An 18,410-nucleotide genomic window follows, 5' to 3' on the forward strand; every position below is an offset into this window, starting at 1 on the left:
CTGCATACAACTTTCTATTAGTCTTGCTGCAGCATTCTGAATCAATTGGAGCTGGTGCAGACCCTTTGTAGTCAGACCAATGCAGAGTGCATTGCAGTAATCCAGTCTTCATGTTATCATGGAATGCTCAACTGACACAGGATTTGTCTTCTCAGTGTAAGGAGAGAGGTAGCATAATTGTCACAAATGCTAGAAGCAGCTGTCGAAGGTTGCTTGGATATGGGGATCAGAGTAAGAGTTGAATCTAACTATATTCCAAGGTTCATGACTTGTGATTTGAGGGGGAGTTGGCATTTCCCCAAACAAGATTTTGATGTCAGGTATGTGCCCACTTGTGTTAGGGACCCATAGAAGCTCAGTTTTACTTGGGTTCAGGCAAAGTTTGTTGTTTTTAGCCCATTCTTGGCTTTTGCTTCTGGAAATTGTGCAAATCCTTTTTTTTTTTTAATCCAGCTTGATTGTGCCTGGTACGGTCTCTAACCAGTGCTGCTGCCTCTTTAACAAGCTTTCACTGGGAGTGGAAACAACAGTCCGATGACAGCCAGGGAAGTGATTTGCATGCTGTAGTACTGCCCCTAAATTCCTCCAAGGTCTGGCTGTTCCTGTAACGGTTGGGTACACACAGTCACAACCACACTTCTGGATATTTTTCAGCAGCGTTTGGCAGGGAAGGGTTATGCAGATCACTTCCTTGACGACGAAGCTGCTCTCAGACGGCTGCGCTCCAGCGTTGACTTAAATGAGGTTAGCAGAAACGAGTTCCTCTGGCTCTGCCTTCCCCACCTCTTCCCTGCCACTGTCACCGTTTCAAGATGATGGTAAACTTTTTATCACTTCAGTCTTTCTTTGTGCGGTTGCTACAACTTCCTCTCCAAGCCGTTAAGCAGCAGCTTTCATCATTCACAGCAAGGGAAACTAAAGAAAAGGTAACATGAAAGACAAAATGAGAACGATATATCTTAATGAAATCACACAGCTGTTGAAATCGTTATCTATGGATAGATAAAGTGATTTGTTTTGTACAATATCGAGCATTGTGTACTGTAATTTCGATGGACAGGAATCTTTCTTGAGTGGAATGTCCAGGATATGCAAGACCAGGCACTCTAGATGAGTTATTTTTGTGTTATGTAATGTACGTGCCATTGCAACAGTTCAATTGAGGGCATTTAAAAAATTATTATTATTTTGTTTTAATTCCCAGAGGCGTGCATAAAGTAGTATTGTTAACCGATCGCTGGCATTTTAATTAGAGAGGAAAAAAATAAAAGAGTGTGTGTTTTGTTTTGGCAGGCGTTTCGTGGCCGCCTCATGTAAGGGTCTTAGGTGGTCTTGTTTAGGCTATTTTCGTCCACATGAGCTCTTGTGGAAGTCCACAGTGTCGTTCTTATCTGATCTGTGTAGTTTTGTTGACTCTTTTTGTAAAGTGTGTGATGTGTTACAGATTTAGCAAGATGCATCTCAGACACATCTTTCGTTTCACATTTGAAGTAAAGAAACTAGTTGCATACGATCTGTGTTTGTATAGAAAGTTTTGGCTCAAATCTAAATGAAATGTTTCCTTTCTAGTGAAAGGAAACAAATGAAAAGGGTATCCTGGAATATTGTGTAAAATACTGGATTTCAAAGGAAATTATATTCCACATAAGTAAGCAGCTGTTTCACACTTTTTACGTCAGCTTTGAGGTCAAAATAACAACTGTGCCTGCAAGTTCTCAACGTGGAAACTGAAACACATTTAAAATTTTTGCCTTTTCTGATTCTGAAGATGTACATCAAAAACCACTGCATTCAAAGCAGAAGTTCCCAGCTCCAGTCCTTTCGGACGCAGACGTGTCTGGTCAGGCATCTTTTCAAATATTTACCTAAGAACAGTGTCAGTCAGACACTTGTCTGTTGCCATCCAGGGCTAGTTCTGCCTTGCTTTACTTTCGCTATGGAGGCAGAAAATGCACTTTAGATAAATAGAGCATGGTAGCTAAAATGCTGGTGGCTTTAATTTCTCTGAGTTACTGGGCATCTGGTTTGATAGAGAGTTTTGGTGGCTTCTGGATTGGGGTGTTAGTTTCTCTGCATGGCAGTGATTAGGAGGACTTGGTGGGGGATAGCTGGTGGTGCTCCCTATGTTTAGCATCCTCTATGGCTGCACAGGTCCCACATCAAAACCTGGTTCTGGCTTCTTACTAGAACATGATAGCAAATAAAGACCATGCAGCCTGTTCTCTACAATCCTTTCCTTTCTCTCAGAGATCCTCCCTGCTTGTCCCAAGCTTCCTACAATTCAGATGGGGGCCAGTTTTCTGCCGTGGCACATTTGGGTAAAATTAATCTTCTGTAGATATTTAAAAACAAAACTTATTCAATTAAGGCCCATTCCCTCCTCCTTCCTTTGCCCCTGCTGAATATACCTTGTTAAAGTTAATGTTAGGTATTTTTCTGACTGGTATAAATAAGTTGGTGCGGGCATTTCCATTTACTCAGATGTGATGCACAGACTTCCAGCACAGGTAGAAGAGCTGTATGGGGAGCTGGTCAATAACATCCCTATAAATGACCAATTAACTCGGAGATCTTAGTAAGCAGGCATAAGGGGGGGGGGGGGGATTTACTATCAGGACTGTATGCAACCATGGGGGAGGGTTGCATACAGTAACATAGTAACATAGTAAATGACGGCAGATAAAGACCTGTACGGTCCATCCAGTCTGCCCAACAAGATAAACTCATTTTACATGATATGTGATACTTTATATGTATACCCGAGTTTGATTTGTCCTTGCCTTTCTCAGGGCACAGAGCGTAGAAGTCTGCCCAGTACTGTTCTTGTACTAAGTTCTGAAGCTAACATCGAAGCCCCTTAAATTTTACACTCCAGCCCATCCCTATCTATTCAGTCACGATCAGGGTGTAGACCGTAGAAGTCTGCCCAATCTCTGCTAAGATTCCGCGGAACCATTCCTTCTAAACAGGATTCCTTTGTGTTTATCCCATACATGTTTGAATTCCATTACTGTTTTCATCACCACCACCTACCGCAGGAGGGCATTCCACATATCCATCACCCTCTCTGTGAAAAAATCCTGACATTAGTCCTGACAGTAAAGCTAAACACATAGGGGAAAATTTTGTAAATGGAGCCAAAATGTAGGTGCTGAGATGATACACGCTGAGTGCAAATTCTATAATGGCAGCTCTGCATGGAACTGCTGTTAAAGAATACTAGTGTAAGTTTGCAGTTTAGGCACGAGTTTAGTGCTCGTGCCTAGGTGTTGGCAGGTGCATAACCCCTAGTATTTTTTTAACCTGCATGCATAACTCCAAGGCACACTCTGACCTATTTGTGCTCTTCCCATGGCCATGTGTTCTGCCCTGGTTTTACAGCCTGCTTCACTGACACAGACTACTCAGTAATTACTGTGGATTCTTTTGGATTCGTATTAGGTAAATGAGACTTTTATTAGAGGTTCTAAAATCTAAGAGACACAAGGATTTATATATATATATATATACAATGATTGTAACTGAAAAGAAACAATACCTATAAACAATCATTACATCACTGGTCCCTACATCCAAGAAATGCTAGGAGTTTCTAGACCAGGAAAAGAAGCAATAAACAATCATCATTATACATCCATCCATCACTGGTCCTTACATCATCCAGGCTTTTTACATCAGCTGAGAGAAGCCCCTTTTTTAGCAAAGCCGGAGTTTGATCAGGAGTCTGGTTCTATGCAATGCGTCCACCCATAGATGAGCTTCTAGCTTCACTGTAAAAGGCCCCCCTTTTTTATTAGGCTTAGAACTCATGTTCAGAGCTAAGGAAAATTACAGAATGCTTGAGAATTTCTCTGCTTAGGTAAACAAGCCATACTGTAGGAATGTGGTCAGTCCAGGTGGCCAGTATGAACTCGAAACAGGCTCCACCTCTCCTTTCACATACCAAATTAATTAGAGCTGTGTCTTCTACACGCCAACTTATTTTCACACAGTCAATTTTAAACAATCATTTTTAAACAGAAGTACTTCTTTTTTATATATATATATATATATATATATTTTTTTTTTTATTAAAGGTTTTATCAAACAGATAATACAAAAGTAAACACAAAATCAAACAAAAACAACAATCCCAGGTAAATAAACACAGAGAAAGAGCAGAGTAATATTATCATCATTCCATGGCAATACAGAAGTACTTCTAATAAAAAATACAGACCCTGAGTGCACTTGTCGGTCAAGGCAGAGTTGAAAAACAATCTTTAAAATTCGCTTCCACTACACCATGCCCCCAGGAAGTTGCACTGAGAGAAATTGCATATGCAGCTTCTAGAATAGTAACTACGTGTTCAACTGCCAACTGGTGTCAATTAATGTCAGTTAACACCAATTTAAGTCAGTAGTTGGCTGTTAATTCCAATTATTAAATTAAGTTGTGTGTGCAACTGACCTTATTCTATAAATTGGGTGTCCAACTTTGCACGCTAAGAGCCAGAGGCTATAAACAGCACTGAAAATTCCGGCTGAAATCTGGTATAAATCCCGGTGTGCAAATTGGGTGCAGATCCCCACTATTCTGTAACACTGTGAACATCTTTTGTAAATGCCCCTGACCTGCCCATGCTCCTCCCATGGCCACACCCCCTTTTGAGTTGGGTGCAATTTAGGTGCCCGTGGTTACAGAATAGCGAGTAGCCAGATTGGCACTCAATTCATAATTAGTGCCAATAAATAAATCTTTGGAGCCAATTAACTAATTATTTTGGGCACCAATCTGGGATCCACACCCAAATTTGGGCACCTTTTATGGACTCTAGGAGTAAGTGTAAAGTTAGGTGCCTACTTTTATAGAATTTGGGGGATAGTTGCTTGGTAGAAAGATTTGGGAAGGGACCTAGGAGAACAGGTTTGTGGGAGGGGCATCTATAATGTCTTTAGGGGAGATGAGTGTATCAGCTTAACTACAGGAAAATGCATATAAAGTGTTGTATAGAATGTATTGTCTCCAAAGACAATCAAAGACGTGGAAATTGGGAGGGAAAAGGAACTGTTGGAGAAACTGTGAGCAAGAGGGCACCTTCTTGCATACAGGTTAAGGGTTGTGTGGGAGGATTTGGAGGAGGTTATTGCTCTCATATGGGTGTAAACGTGATACTAACATCCATGAAATGTTTATTACTGGGTTATGGGGAGGAGGAAAAGCATAAATCCATTAGTAAGTTTCTTGCCTATGGGGCAAAAAAAAAAGGCAGTAAATAAATCCAAATAATAATAATAATAATAACAGGAAAAAGATTCAGGTTGGGACGAAGGAAGATCTTTGAGAGCGACTGGGGGATACAACCATAACTACATAAGTACATAAGTAATGCCACACTGGGAAAAGACCAAGGGTCCATCGAGCCCAGCATCCTGTCCACGACAGCGGCCAATCCAGGCCAAGGGCACCTGGCAAGCTTCCCAAACGTACAAACATTCTATACATGTTATTCCTAGAATTATGGATTTTTCCCAAGTCCATTTAGTAGCGGTTTATGGACTTGTCCTTTAGGAAACCGTCTAACCCCTTTTTAAACTCTGCCAAGCTAACTGCCTCCACCAAGTTCTCCGGAAACAAATTCCAGAGTTTAATTACACGTTGGGTGAAGAACAATTTTCTCCGATTTGTTTTAAATTTACTACACTGTAGTTTCATCGCATGCCCCCTAGTCCTAGTATTTTTGTAAAGCGTGAACAGACGCTTCACATCCACCTGTTCCACTCCACTCTTTATTTTATATACCTCTATCATGTCTCCCCTCAGCCGTCTCTTCTCCAAGCTGAAAAGCCCTAGCCTCCTTAGTCTTTCTTCATAGGGAAGTCGTCCCATCCCCGCTATCATTTTCGTCGCCCTTCGCTGCACCTTTTCCAATTCCACTATATCTTTCTTGAGATGCGGCAACCAGAATTGAACACAATACTCAAGGTGCGGTCGCACCATGGAGCGATATAACGGCATTATAACATCCTCACACCTGTTTTCCATACCTTTCCTAATAATGCCCAACATTCTATTCGCTTTCCGAGCCGCAGCAGCACACTGAGCAGAAGGTTTCAGTGTATTATCGACGATGACACCCAGATCCCTTTCTTGGTCCGTAACTCCTAACGTGGAACCTTGCATGACGTAGCTATAATTTGGGTTCTTTTTTCCCACATGCATCACCTTGCACTTGCTCACATTAAACGTCATCTGCCATCTAGCCGCCCAGTCTCCCAGTCTCGTAAGGTCCTTCTGTAATTTTTCACAATCCTGTCGCAAGTTAACGACTTTGAATAACTTTGTGTCATCAGCAAAGTTAATTACCTCGCTAGTTACTCCCATCTCTAAATCATTTATAAATATATTAAAAAGCAGCGGTCCTAGCACAGACCCCTGAGGAACCCCACTAACTACCCTTCTCCATTTAACCCCACTCTCTGTTTCATATCCTTCAACCATGATGTGCAAGATAACAGCTCACTGGCACCATCAAAGTAAACAGTATTTGGAGATTTGGAGGCCTTTCAATAAATGGTGCGACAGAAGGAGTGAGGGGAGGGAGGGGGTGGAAGAGGAAGGGGAGTTCAAACAGGGGGAGGGTTATGTTCCATTATGTGGTTGAGTTACTTTAAGATGATATATATTACTAGTAAAAAAAGGCCCGTTTCTGACACAAATGAAACGGGCGCTAAGGTTTTCCTCGGAGTGTGTATGTTTGGGAGAGTGTGTGTGAGAGTGATTCTGTGAGAGAGAGAGTGAATGTGCGAGTGTGTGTGTGTGTGTGACATTTTTTTGTGTGTTTTATGGCAGGAGGGTGGAGGTTGGGAGGGGCATTTGAATGAGTGTCTGTGTATGTTAGTGACAGAGGTGTTTTTTGGGAACTCCCTTAGGGGGGGAGGGGTTGGAGGCATGGATGGTGAAGTTGGAGGGGGTAGTGTTGGGCTTGTGTGTCTCTGTGTGTCAGAGAAAGAGAGACAGTGTGTATGAGTGTTAGACTCTGTGTCTGACAAATAGAGTGAATGTTTTATTGTCTGGGGTGTTAGTGATACAGACATTGAGAGTGAGGGCATCTTTTTTTTTTAGTTAAATTAAGCTGTACCTTGTTCCAATGACCTATTACTGGCTAAATCCAGAGGTCAATATTCCATCCTCATTCTTCTTGATCTTTCCACTGCTTTTGACACTGTCGATCACAGCATACTTCTCGATACCCTGTCCTCACTTGGATTCCAGGGCTCTGTCCTTTCCTGGTTCTCTTCCTACCTCTCCCTCCGCACCTTTAGTGTTCACTCTGGTGGATCCTCTTCTACTTCTATCCCTCTGCCTGTCGGCGTACCTCAGGGTTCTGTTCTTGGTCCCCTCCTCTTTTCTATCTACACTTCTTCCCTTGGTTCATTAATCTCATCCCATGGCTTTTCCTACCATCTCTATGCTGATGACTCCCAAATCTACCTTTCTACCCCTGATATCTCACCTTGCATCCAAACCAAAGTTTCAGCGTGCTTGTCTGACATTGCTGCCTGGATGTCTCAATGCCACCTGAAATTAAATATGACCAAAACCGAGCTTCTCATTTTCCCCCCCAAACCCACCTCCCCGCTCCCCCCGTTTTCTATTTCTGTTGATGGCTCTCTCATTCTCCCTGTCTCCTCAGCTCGAAACCTTGGGGTCATCTTTGACTCTTCTCTCTCCTTCTCTGCTCATATCCAGCAGACCGCCAAGACCTGTCGTTTCTTTCTTTACAACATCCGTAAAATCCGCCCCTTTCTTTCCGAGCACTCTACCAAAACCCTCATCCACACCCTTGTCACCTCTCGTTTAGACTACTGCAATCTGCTTCATGCTGGCCTCCCACTTAGTCACCTCTCCCCTCTCCAGTCGGTTCAAAACTCTGCTGCCCATCTCATCTTCCGCCAGGGTCGCTTTACTCGTACTACCCCTCTCCTCAAGACCCTTCACTGGCTCCCTATCCGTTTTCGCATCCTGTTCAAACTTCTTCTACTAACCTATAAATGTATTCACTCTGCTGCTCCCCAGTATCTCTCCACACTCGTCCTTCCCTACACCCCTTCCCGTGCACTCCGCTCCATGGATAAATCCTTCTTATCTGTTCCCTTCTCCACTACTGCCAACTCCAGACTTCGCGCCTTCTGTCTCGCTGCACCCTACGCCTGGAATAAACTTCCTGAGCCCCTACGTCTTGCCCCATCCTTGGCCACCTTTAAATCTAGACTGAAAGCCCACCTCTTTAACATTGCTTTTGACTCGTAACCACTTGTAACCACTCGCCTCCACCTACCCTCCTCTCTTCTTTCCCGTTCACATTAATTGATTTGATTTGCTTACTTTATTTATTTTTTGTCTATTAGATTGTAAGCTCTTTGAGCAGGGACTGTCTTTCTTCTTTGTTTGTGCAGCGCTGCTTATGCCTTGTAGCGCTATAGAAATGCTAAATAGTAGTAGTAGTAGTAGTAGTAGTAGGGGAGTCAATCTTTATTGTGGCGCAGGTGCTTGCAGAACTGTTTTTTTTCCTATCGCTGGTATGTGTGGAGAGAGAGAGAGTGTGTGTGTGAGAGTGTGACTGTGCAGAGTGGGTGTCACAGAGTGTATGAGAGAGATTTTGTGTATGTGAGAGTGACTGACTGTGTATGTGAGAGAGGTAGAGTGTCAGAGTAAGTCACATTTTTTGTTTAAGTAAACTGTACCTTGTCCAAAAGTTGTTGTGGCAGCGTTGAAGGGCTTCGTAGAAGTTTTCTTAAAATTTTTTGTTGCTGTTCGTTGACTGAAGCAGAGTACAGCCGGCTGGCCTTCAGCTTTCCCCTTCTCTCTCAGCTGTGGTCCAGCCCTCATTTCCTGTTTACGCAAGGGCGGGATGTTGATAGAGATGGGGAAAGCTAAATGCGAGCCGGCTGTACTGTGCTTCAGTCAGGTTAGTAAAATGTTTTTAAAGCTGTGGTTGGACAGCAGGAAACAAAGGAGGGCTGTTTATGGAGAAGAGGGAGCTTGACGGGAGGGGGGAGAATATGGGGGTGTTTAACGGCGACTCGGGAGTGAGTCGGTCGGGGGGGGAGGGCGGTTGTCCGAATTCGGAGAGGAGAGGGAGGTAGGCAGGAGTGTACTTTGGGGAGGAGGGTGGGTGATGGGGGCTGTGTGCGGGTCCAGTGGCGACTTGGGATGGGCGAGGGAGAGAACCCCAGGGGGGGGAGGGGGTGTTGTCGCGTGTGTGGTTGATGCCGCTTGTCTTTTCTTTGATTGATTGAAGTTTGGGCACGCGTGGTTTGCCGGTTTTTTAGTCCGTTGGAGTTGAGATTGGGCACTGCTGCTGGTGACGCACCCGGAAGTGTGTGACGTTATTTCCGGAGTTGGAGTTACAGAGAGCACGAACGCCTCAAGGTTTTTGTGCCACGCAGTCAGCTTCAGAACGTTGGAGGTGCTTTTTATTATATAGGATAGGATATGTTATGCTGTTTATAAAAAGACTGCATGAATGTTTCAGTTTGTATACAGTTGCTTGCTGTACTGTTAGTATACTTCTTCAACAAAGCCTACAATGAGAACCGATAACCTCAATAATCCACCTCATCAACCCACTCAGTTATGAAAGCCCACCTTCTATAACTACCCTAACCACTTCCTCCTTCTTCTCTCTTCCCTACTTAATCGCTGCACAATACTAACTGTATCCGATATCCTGAAATGACAATGTTAACAAAACTATGTAAGCCACATTGAGCCTGCAAATAGGTGGGAAAATGTGGGATACAAATGCAATAAATAAATAAATAAATAAAAAGAGGAAGGGGAGGTGTACCAGATGCAACAGAACTCATGAGATAGGGGACAATATGCTTTCAGTGTAACATTTGTAAAGCGTGGTATCTCCCTATTTCTGTAGTATGGGCATTTTCAATCCACATTTGGCAGACGAAGATCTTTCACCAACCACATTTTCCCTTTCACAGCAGTTTTATGGACTAAATCCCTATACAACTGCTCTACCCATGGGTACAGGAGGGGAAAGGGTGAAGCTTGAGCAGACACTGCAGAACAGAAAACAAAGGCTGTGGTTCCTTATCTGGCCCCTCTTCTCCTGTTTCCTGCAGCTTGCCTGAAGGTTTGGAGCAGTAAACAGCGAGGCCCCTGTTTGGAGCTTTCCAGGCAATTTATACAAATTTCCAGAGTATCTGGGTAAAACTCAAAGAGTTCCAAGATATGATGAAGTAGATAGTACTCTATTATGTTCCTTGTAAGTTTAAGAAGAAAATTATACTTGAAGCAATGCAAGTGCTAAGAAGACTAGGATCACACCCTGTCCTAGCTGAGCAGTAGGCAAACAGAGGAAAAAAGCCTCACTGTTAAATACCAAATGAACAAAGAAAGAAGAAAATGCCAAGTCCACAGCAATAAATATATAAGAAATAATAACATACAAACCTCAGAAAGAAGTCAAATTTATAGTTTAATTTCTTTTATTGATTTTTAATACAGATACAATCAAGAGCTCACAACATAACAACGAGTAACATTTTACAAAGGAAGGCAATACCAGAGCTCACATGTAAGAAGCAGCAATCTACATCCAGAATCAAATTAAGTGAAAACAAGAGAGAGGGAGGAAAGAGGAAAAGAAGAGGGAAAGGGGAGGGGGGGGGGGGCTGGAGGATACAAATCATTGAAGGTAATCTTCTCCCATTGGAGGTCTTTACATCAGGCTATCTACCAGGAATGGTGGAACTTAGTGCTCCAAATTTACAAATTCGAATCTTCTCGTTTTGCTTCATATAGGGAAAAATGGCTACCACTTGTCTCTTATTTTGATACAGTACAAAGATAAGTACTAACTTTGATGTATTTTTTGGCATATGCATGCTTTATATTGAGAAGTCAAATTTATGTTATTAAAATGAAACAATAAAACTCAATAGTCCATAAAACCCAGCATAGCCATGTTTTGCCATAAGGCTGTGTTGGGGGAGTAAACCAAATAAAATAAGCCGATCTTCCAGTCAACAGACAAATACGTCTGAAAAACAAAGATGAGGATCGGCTATAATGGAAGTCGTATCACCGGTTCACAGTACACCTGACGTATCCTAGCTGAGGAGTAGCCTAATGGTTAGAACCAGGGTTCAAATCCCACTCTGGGTCCTTGTGATCTTGGGCAGGTCAGTTAGGGGCCCTTTTACTAAAGCTTAGCCAGTACTTTTACAGATATAAAATGGGATGCCCAGGATTTAGCATGCGCTAATGTTCATTAGCGTACTCTAAGCCTTAGTAAAAGGGGAAAGGGAAATGGGACTTGATGTACTGCCTTTCTGTGGTTTTTGCAATTACATTCTGTGGTTTACATAGTATATACAGGTGCTTATTTGCACCTGGGGCAATGGAGGGTTAAGTTACTTTCTAGAATCACAAGGAGCTGCAGTGGGAATTGAACCTAGTTCCCCAGGATCAAAGGCCTCTGCATTAACCACTTGGCTACTCCTCCACCCTTATCCATGTACCAGTAACTTTATAGACTAGCAGCACATATAGTGTAAATGACATCACATTGCCATTTATTTGAGTAATGAATACTAGACACTACTCTATAAAAAGTGCGCCTAAGTCACTAAGGGGGAAAGTCGATAAATGGTGCCTAAAGATAGGCACTGGGATGATTCACACTAAGCTGGTATTCAGTAAAGGGCGCTCTGCACAGAATGACCTTTACAGAATATTAGCTTAGCACACATTTGTGACTAAATTACATAAATGGTGCTAATTTGGCCACACAGCCAAATTGCACGCACAACTTAATTGAATAATAAGGTAATCAGCGCCAATAACTGGCACTTAACATCCAGTTAGTGGCACTAACTGGCAATAGTTAGAATTTACATGCACAACTTTATCAGCATATTCTATAAAGTACTGTGCATCAATTCTACAGACATAGATGAAAGGGGGAGGGGGGTGGCCATGGGCAGAGCATGGGCATTTCTAAAAATTATGTGCTCTGTCAGAATATGCCCAGTGTGCGCCTAAGTAGGTATTTAGGCTTGGCTTTAGGTGGCCTAAATGGTCGCGCCTAAATTTTGGTCACAAGAACGGCCTCTAAGCGTATTCCATAAACCACACCTAACTTTAAACATATTCTATAAACCATGCCTAATTTTAGGTGAGAGTTATAGAATCACGTTATTTGTCCTTTTTTTCCACGCCGATTTTTTTTTGTACCATATATAGAATTTGAGGGTTTGCACCTAACTTTGGGCATGAGTACTTATGCCTGCCAAAAGGAATGCTCCTAACCTGTTGATGCCCCTCCCATGGCCATGCCCTCTTTGGTGTTGCACACTATGAAATTTAGGTACGTATGTTATAGAAAAGGGCATAGGGCAGATCCATGTGTAACTCCTAATTACTACCAATTAAGTGCTTGTTAAGCCAATAATTGATTATTATCACCTGATTAGCTAATTTATTTATGCACATATCTGTGATCCATATCCAAAACTGCACAACCAAATTTGGGCAACCTATACAGAATCTGGCAGTTAGTGCATAATTTTGAGGGGGGCATATTTGTTTATTATATATTTATTTTTAATTTAAAATTGTTTTTCATGTTTTTAGACCTCTGAGGAAGGCTTTGTGCCAAACACGGCCCATGTAGGGTCTTTTTGGTCACTTTACTTTGGTGAATAAACGTTTTGGACACTCTTACTCCTTGTTTACCTTGGTCATTTGGAATTTTTCTCCCCACCTCCACCCCTCTTGTTTTGTGCATACTCATGGGAGGTGCATGAGTGTGTCATGGGCATTCTGCCTAGTGACACACACAACTTGTAGAATACTAAAAGCTGTGTGCATTGCATGGTGCACTTAAGCAACCCACTTACACCAGCCATTGAGCTATTGTAAGTAGGTGTACCTAACATTTGGAGTGCCAATGTGGCTTTGCCCTAATATTTTATAACATCTTAGGCAAGCCCTTAACCTTTATAGAATTGGTGCTAAACCTGCCCTTTGTGGTGTCTCAAATGAAGCGCAGCAACCAAACAGCAGATATGACCAAGGACCAGTGTGTAGCCAATCAGGTCTGTTAGAGAAGTTTTATTGACATAAAAAGACATGACACGGGCTGTATTTCGGCTAAAGCGCCTGCATCAGGAGTCCACAATGCGTGAGTCTGGACAAGAATGAAGATTAAAAAATAAGAATGAAAAAATAGATACATAAAATATAAATGCAATGAGGGGCATAATTGACTAATAGAAAATTGTATGATGGCACCTTTATATATAGGCCTTATCCTGTTCCTATTATTCAGTGCAATGTTTGTGGTTTTGGCATATTGTACCGTGTTTTGTTGTGCCAATAAACAATATATATATAAAAAAAAAATATATAAATGCAATAAGAACAGTTATAGGAATTTAATGAAAACAAAAGATTTTACAAATATCATGGCTATGTGACTTCTAATATAGACCATTAGAACAGTTAAAAAGCCAAGCTGGAATGTGAGTTTTCCATATTCTCTGTATTGTATAGTGCAAGATGGAACTAAGAAATGAACCATACCAAAAAGCACCTTATTAGGCCATTAACTGGTGCTTAGACTTACACGGAGAGCAAATAAGCACAAGGCACCTTCAAGTAAGGGGCGTCTCAACTATTCTTTATTAATCAGACCCAACACGGTCTGTGTTTCAGCAAGAAACGCCTGCCTCAGAGGTCTATTATTGGTATCTGTTGCCAAGGATATCAATCATCCGTTTTCTATATACACCTTTTGTCTTGAGAAAGACAAATGTGCTGGAAACTCATTTGAAAAGATGCCAGACTTACATGCCACTCATGTGCATCAAGGCATCAATAATTGGCACTTGCACACAGATGTGCCCTCGGTACCATGTCATAAGTTAGCGCCTAATTGCTATAGAGTGTAACTGGGGCACACACATGTGGGCGGAGCATAGGCATGTGTCGCCAATCAATATGTGCAGCTTATAGAATACTATCACTTTAGTTGGGGAACTAAAATGGCATCAAGCTCCGCCTACTAGCTTCAGCACGTATAATGGACTAGATAGGAACACCCGGCCTCCTCTTTTCTTCTACTACTACTACTACTATTTAGCATTTATATAGCGCTACAAAGCGTACGCAGCACTGCACAAACATAGAAGAAAGACAGTCTCTGCTCAAAGAGCTTACAATCTAATAGACAAAAAAATAATAAAGCAAGCAAATCAATTAATGTGTAGAGGAGAGGAGGGTAGGTAGAAGCGAGAGGTATAAGTGGTTACAAGTCAAAAGCAATGTTGAAGAGGAGGGCTTTCAATCTAGATTTAAAGATGGTCAAGGATGGGGCAAGACGTAGGCAGTGTTGCCAGGTAGGCGGTTTTACCGCCCAATTGGGCGGTTTTCCGCGACCCGCCGCGGGAAATTTTTGCCCGCGGCGGGTTGCGGTTTTTTGGGCTTCTTTTTTGTCTTTTGGGCGGTTTTTTAGGCGTTTTTTTCGGCCGCGGGGGCGGGGTTAGTGACGTTTTGGGCGGGGTTAGTGATGTTCTGGGCGGGGCCAATGACGGGGAGGCGGGCCAAAGACGGCGGGGGTGTCAGGGGCGGGGTTTGAGTTTGGGCAGGTTTGGGGCTGGATTTAGGCTGGTTTGGGTGGGAAAAAAATTTTCCACCTGGCAACCCTGGACGTAGGGGCTCAGGAAGTTTATTCCAGGGTAGGGTGCAGCCAGACATAGGGTTACCATTTTGTGTCCTCTGAAAAAGAGGACACATGTCACGCCCCCTACCTCGCCCCGCCACGCCTCATACCCCGCCCCCGCCACGCCCCCTTCGGGTCCTCGTTCTGCCCCTCTATTCCCCGCCCCCCGTCACATGGTTCCCCCCCTCACTTACTATCTAGCCCTGGTGGTCTAGTAGGGTCTTCTCTTCGGGGCAGGAAAGAGCCCCCTCTTTCCTGCCCGGAGCGCTGCCTGTCCTTGCCTGCTGCATCCTCCTCGGTCTGGCTGGAGATTCAAAATGGCCACCGAGAGTTGAAGTGGCCTCGCGAGAGTTCAACTCTCGGCGGCCATTTTGAATCCCCAGCCAGACCGCGGAGGATGATAGACAGGGGAGGCAGCGCTCCAGGCAGGAAAGAGGGGGCTCTTTCCTGCCTCGAAGACGTCACTAGACCACCAGGGAACATGGTAAGGAAGGGGAGGGGACGGGAGTAGGGTTACCATGGCGCCGATCGCCCGCCCACACGCACGCGCCTGCCCGCACCGACGTTTGTCCAGAAATCCGGACAAACGTGGGTGCAGGCAAAATCCGCCGGACGCCCCGGACATGCCCTCAAAAAGAGGACATGTCCGGGGAAATCCGGACGAATGGTAACCCTAGCCAGACAGAAGGAGCGAAGTCTGGAGTTGGCAGTAGTGGAGAAGGGAACAGATAAGAAGGATTTATCCATGGATCGGAGCGCATGGGAAGGGGTGTAGGGAAGGACGAGTGTGGAGAGATACTGGGGAGCAGCAGAGTGAGTACATTTATAGGTTAGTAGAAGTTTGAACAGGATGCGAAAACGGATAGGGAACCAGTAAAGCGACTTGAGGAGAGGGGTAGTATGAGTAAAGCGACCCTGGCGGAAGACGAGACGGGCAGCAGAATTTCTTCAACCTCCTTGGGCTAGATATAGCCTCGTAGCCCGTACTTGTCTCTTGTTCTTTAATTTAACTTCCTTGCCCCGGCCCCTGTATAAAGCCTGTGCGGCTGCGCTGAATTATTGGGGGGGGGGGGGGGGGGGGGGGGGGGGGGGCGATATCTTGAGCTGTAGGTAGGTAGTCACCGCGAGGGCACACCCACCCCCACACAAGTACTCCGTTGGGAACTACCTCCATCCCCGCAAACCCCGTTCCTATGCAGCAGCTCTCTAGGGAGTTATTTGAGATCATCCGACCGCAGCCGGCTCCCACTAGCTTTCTTCCTGTCTCGTCCTTCTCTGACGCTACTTCCTGTTTCCGGCACGGCGGGACGCGGACACCACTCAGATCAGATCATCAGATGGAGAGTTAGTTGTGTCATAAGGGACGGCATTGGAGAAGAAAAGCTTCGGGATTGCTGGTGGGCAGGCCTTAAGTATGACTTTGTTTGGGGGGGGGGGGGGTTGTGGGAGAGGTGTCGGAGATGGGGGAGGCATGTTAGAGCGGAAGAGAGATTACGGGGAGGGGAACTGGTCCTCGAATGTGTGTGAGTGTAGCCGAACCCGTGTGACACACACCTAATGCGTTGTGACTTGGCTTTGGAGTATAGTGCGATTTAGTTCCTGGGCTCTCGCGCTGGGGTGCGTGCACATCGGGAGGGCAGAGAGAGAGAGTGTAGGTGGTCCTGGGGAGGGAATGTAATGGCTGGTGACTATTCGCTACTACTAAGGAGTGGTGGAGAGAGAGAGAGCGGGTTTGTGGTCTCTTCTCCCCCGGTTTCTGCTTGCCGATTGCCTGCTTTTTCTTTTTGCAGGTGCTGGGGGGATGCGGGATCTCTGTTGGTTCCTTCTTCCTGTCAGCTGCTAGAGGGACGCTACCTATCAGCGCCTTTCCAATGGCAAAATGAAGGTAACCCACGCTGCTTGATCTCACTTTTCGAGACGTGAAGGGTTACAGGTTCTTCGTTTTTTTAAAATCTCTGAATTGATAAGTAGTAAATTGCAGGACTGCATTCTTCAGCCTCAATTTATTGCCTTCGTGTGCTAATGGTTTGTCTTTTGGATTGTTTCTGTTAAAAAGCAGGATTTTTTTCCCAAACGTCTGGTGCATCTGAACAAATTTTGGAAGTGGGTTTTAAATTGTTAAACAAATGAATCCGTTCCACCTTGTTTTTGAGTTAATCTAATAATATTTTTGCTGAATTGTAATTATGATTCTGCTGCTTATATAATCGTATTTTTACAATATTTGTTATATTTTTTGATTATTTGGTACAGTACCCTGCTTCATGGGTCTCCCATAGCCCACCTTCCAATTTTTTCTGGTGCTTTTTACCTCTCGTTGTGGTTCAATTTTACACCTTATAAATATATATACCTACTTATTTAAATGTGCACAATATTTTGTAAACATTATTAAAAGGTTTTCCCTATTAATTACTAGTCCCATCTTTTCCAGTCATTAATTTGAAAATTGTGTAGGATATTCAGAGGGCCATGTTTACTAAGGCACTTTAGCATTTTTAACGCGCTTACAAATAGTGTGCGCGCTACTGCGTAGATGCCTATAGGGATATTGTAGGCACCTACACAGTGTACATACATAGTTAACTCGCGTTTAAAAATATTAACGTCCCTATAACATGGCTTAGTAAACAGGGCCCTGAATGTCTTGAAAACCAAGGTGCCAGTTGACTACTTTCCTAACTTTGAGGTACAAAGCTTATGTCTCTGGTATACCTGCTAAATCTGACTTTAGTTTTCATTGTAAGATCACTTGTAGTTGATTCAGCAGTTAAATGTTCAGCCTGTGATGCAGTGTTTATGGTTTTAAATACTTAACTAGAGCTGCATTTCCATTAAAATGTTTAATCAAGATTAATTGCATGATGAACACATTTTAATCACGCAAGTAAAGTTTTTTTTTTATTTCCCACTACAGTTCCTTGTGACCCTGTGCAAGTCATTTAACCCTCCATTGCCCCAGGTATAAAATAAGTACCTGTGTATATAAATGTAAACCACTTTGATTGTAACTACAGAAAGGCAGTATATTAAATCCCATCCCCCTTGCCTAAAGGACTGTTAATCTCCCTTCCCTTCCCTTTCCTTTCTTCCTTTCTCCCTCCTCTCCATCTCCATGAACAGCAACACAAACTTGGTGATAAACAGCACCAAACTCTTCTCATGGCTACTGGAGCTCACTGCCTTGGCTATAACTTCCACCAGTGGCCCCTTCAGTTTTGTTAGCGGGTCTGCAGCTCACTCCCCTCCTCCCACCCAGGGTTTAGTATTTGCCTCCCTTCCAGTCCTTCTGCCAGCCTACCTGAAAGGTGGTCTTCTGTTGCTCCCCAGCAGTGGCAGCATTGCACATACGCTGCCTGCGGCTTGCTCCAAAGCTTTCCTTCTGGCTCGTCCCGCCTCCTCTGACATCACTTCCTGTTTCTGCCTGGGTGCAGTGGGTCAGAGGGAAAACTTTGGAGCAGGCCGCGGGCAGCATATTGCAAGGTTGCTGCTGCTGGGGACCAACAAAAGATCAGTGGGGGATTGATGGGACAACTACTGAACCCCAGGTGGGGGGTGGGGGAGAGGAGGGGGCAAGCTGCAAATCCGCTAGCAAAACTGGAGGGGTCACTGTTGGAAGCTATGATCGAGGCATGGGGTGGGGGGTGGGGTGATGTTGAATTTATCTATGAGATGCAGTTT

At 44.0% G+C, this 18,410-nt stretch overlaps 1 protein-coding gene across 7 annotated transcripts in view; it reads left to right on the forward strand.

Annotated features, from left to right (window-relative positions):
• Window positions 1–671: 671 nt before the first annotated feature.
• Window positions 672–18,410, forward strand: part of ATP2C1 (ATPase secretory pathway Ca2+ transporting 1) — a 291,909-nt gene continuing 274,170 nt past the window's right edge. Inside the window, exons 1-2 of one of the 7 annotated variants that reach the window (XM_030206380.1) lie at window positions 869–926; window positions 16,520–16,614. In XM_030206380.1, the coding sequence (XP_030062240.1) occupies window positions 16,609–16,614 (6 nt within the window). In that variant the 5' untranslated portion in view covers window positions 869–926; window positions 16,520–16,608. The other 6 variants (XM_030206363.1, XM_030206372.1, XM_030206388.1 and 3 more) reach the window with 6 other exon arrangements.

Source organism: Microcaecilia unicolor, chromosome 1 (assembly GCF_901765095.1).
Source record: "Microcaecilia unicolor chromosome 1, aMicUni1.1, whole genome shotgun sequence".
Lineage (NCBI taxonomy): Eukaryota > Metazoa > Chordata > Amphibia > Gymnophiona > Siphonopidae > Microcaecilia > Microcaecilia unicolor.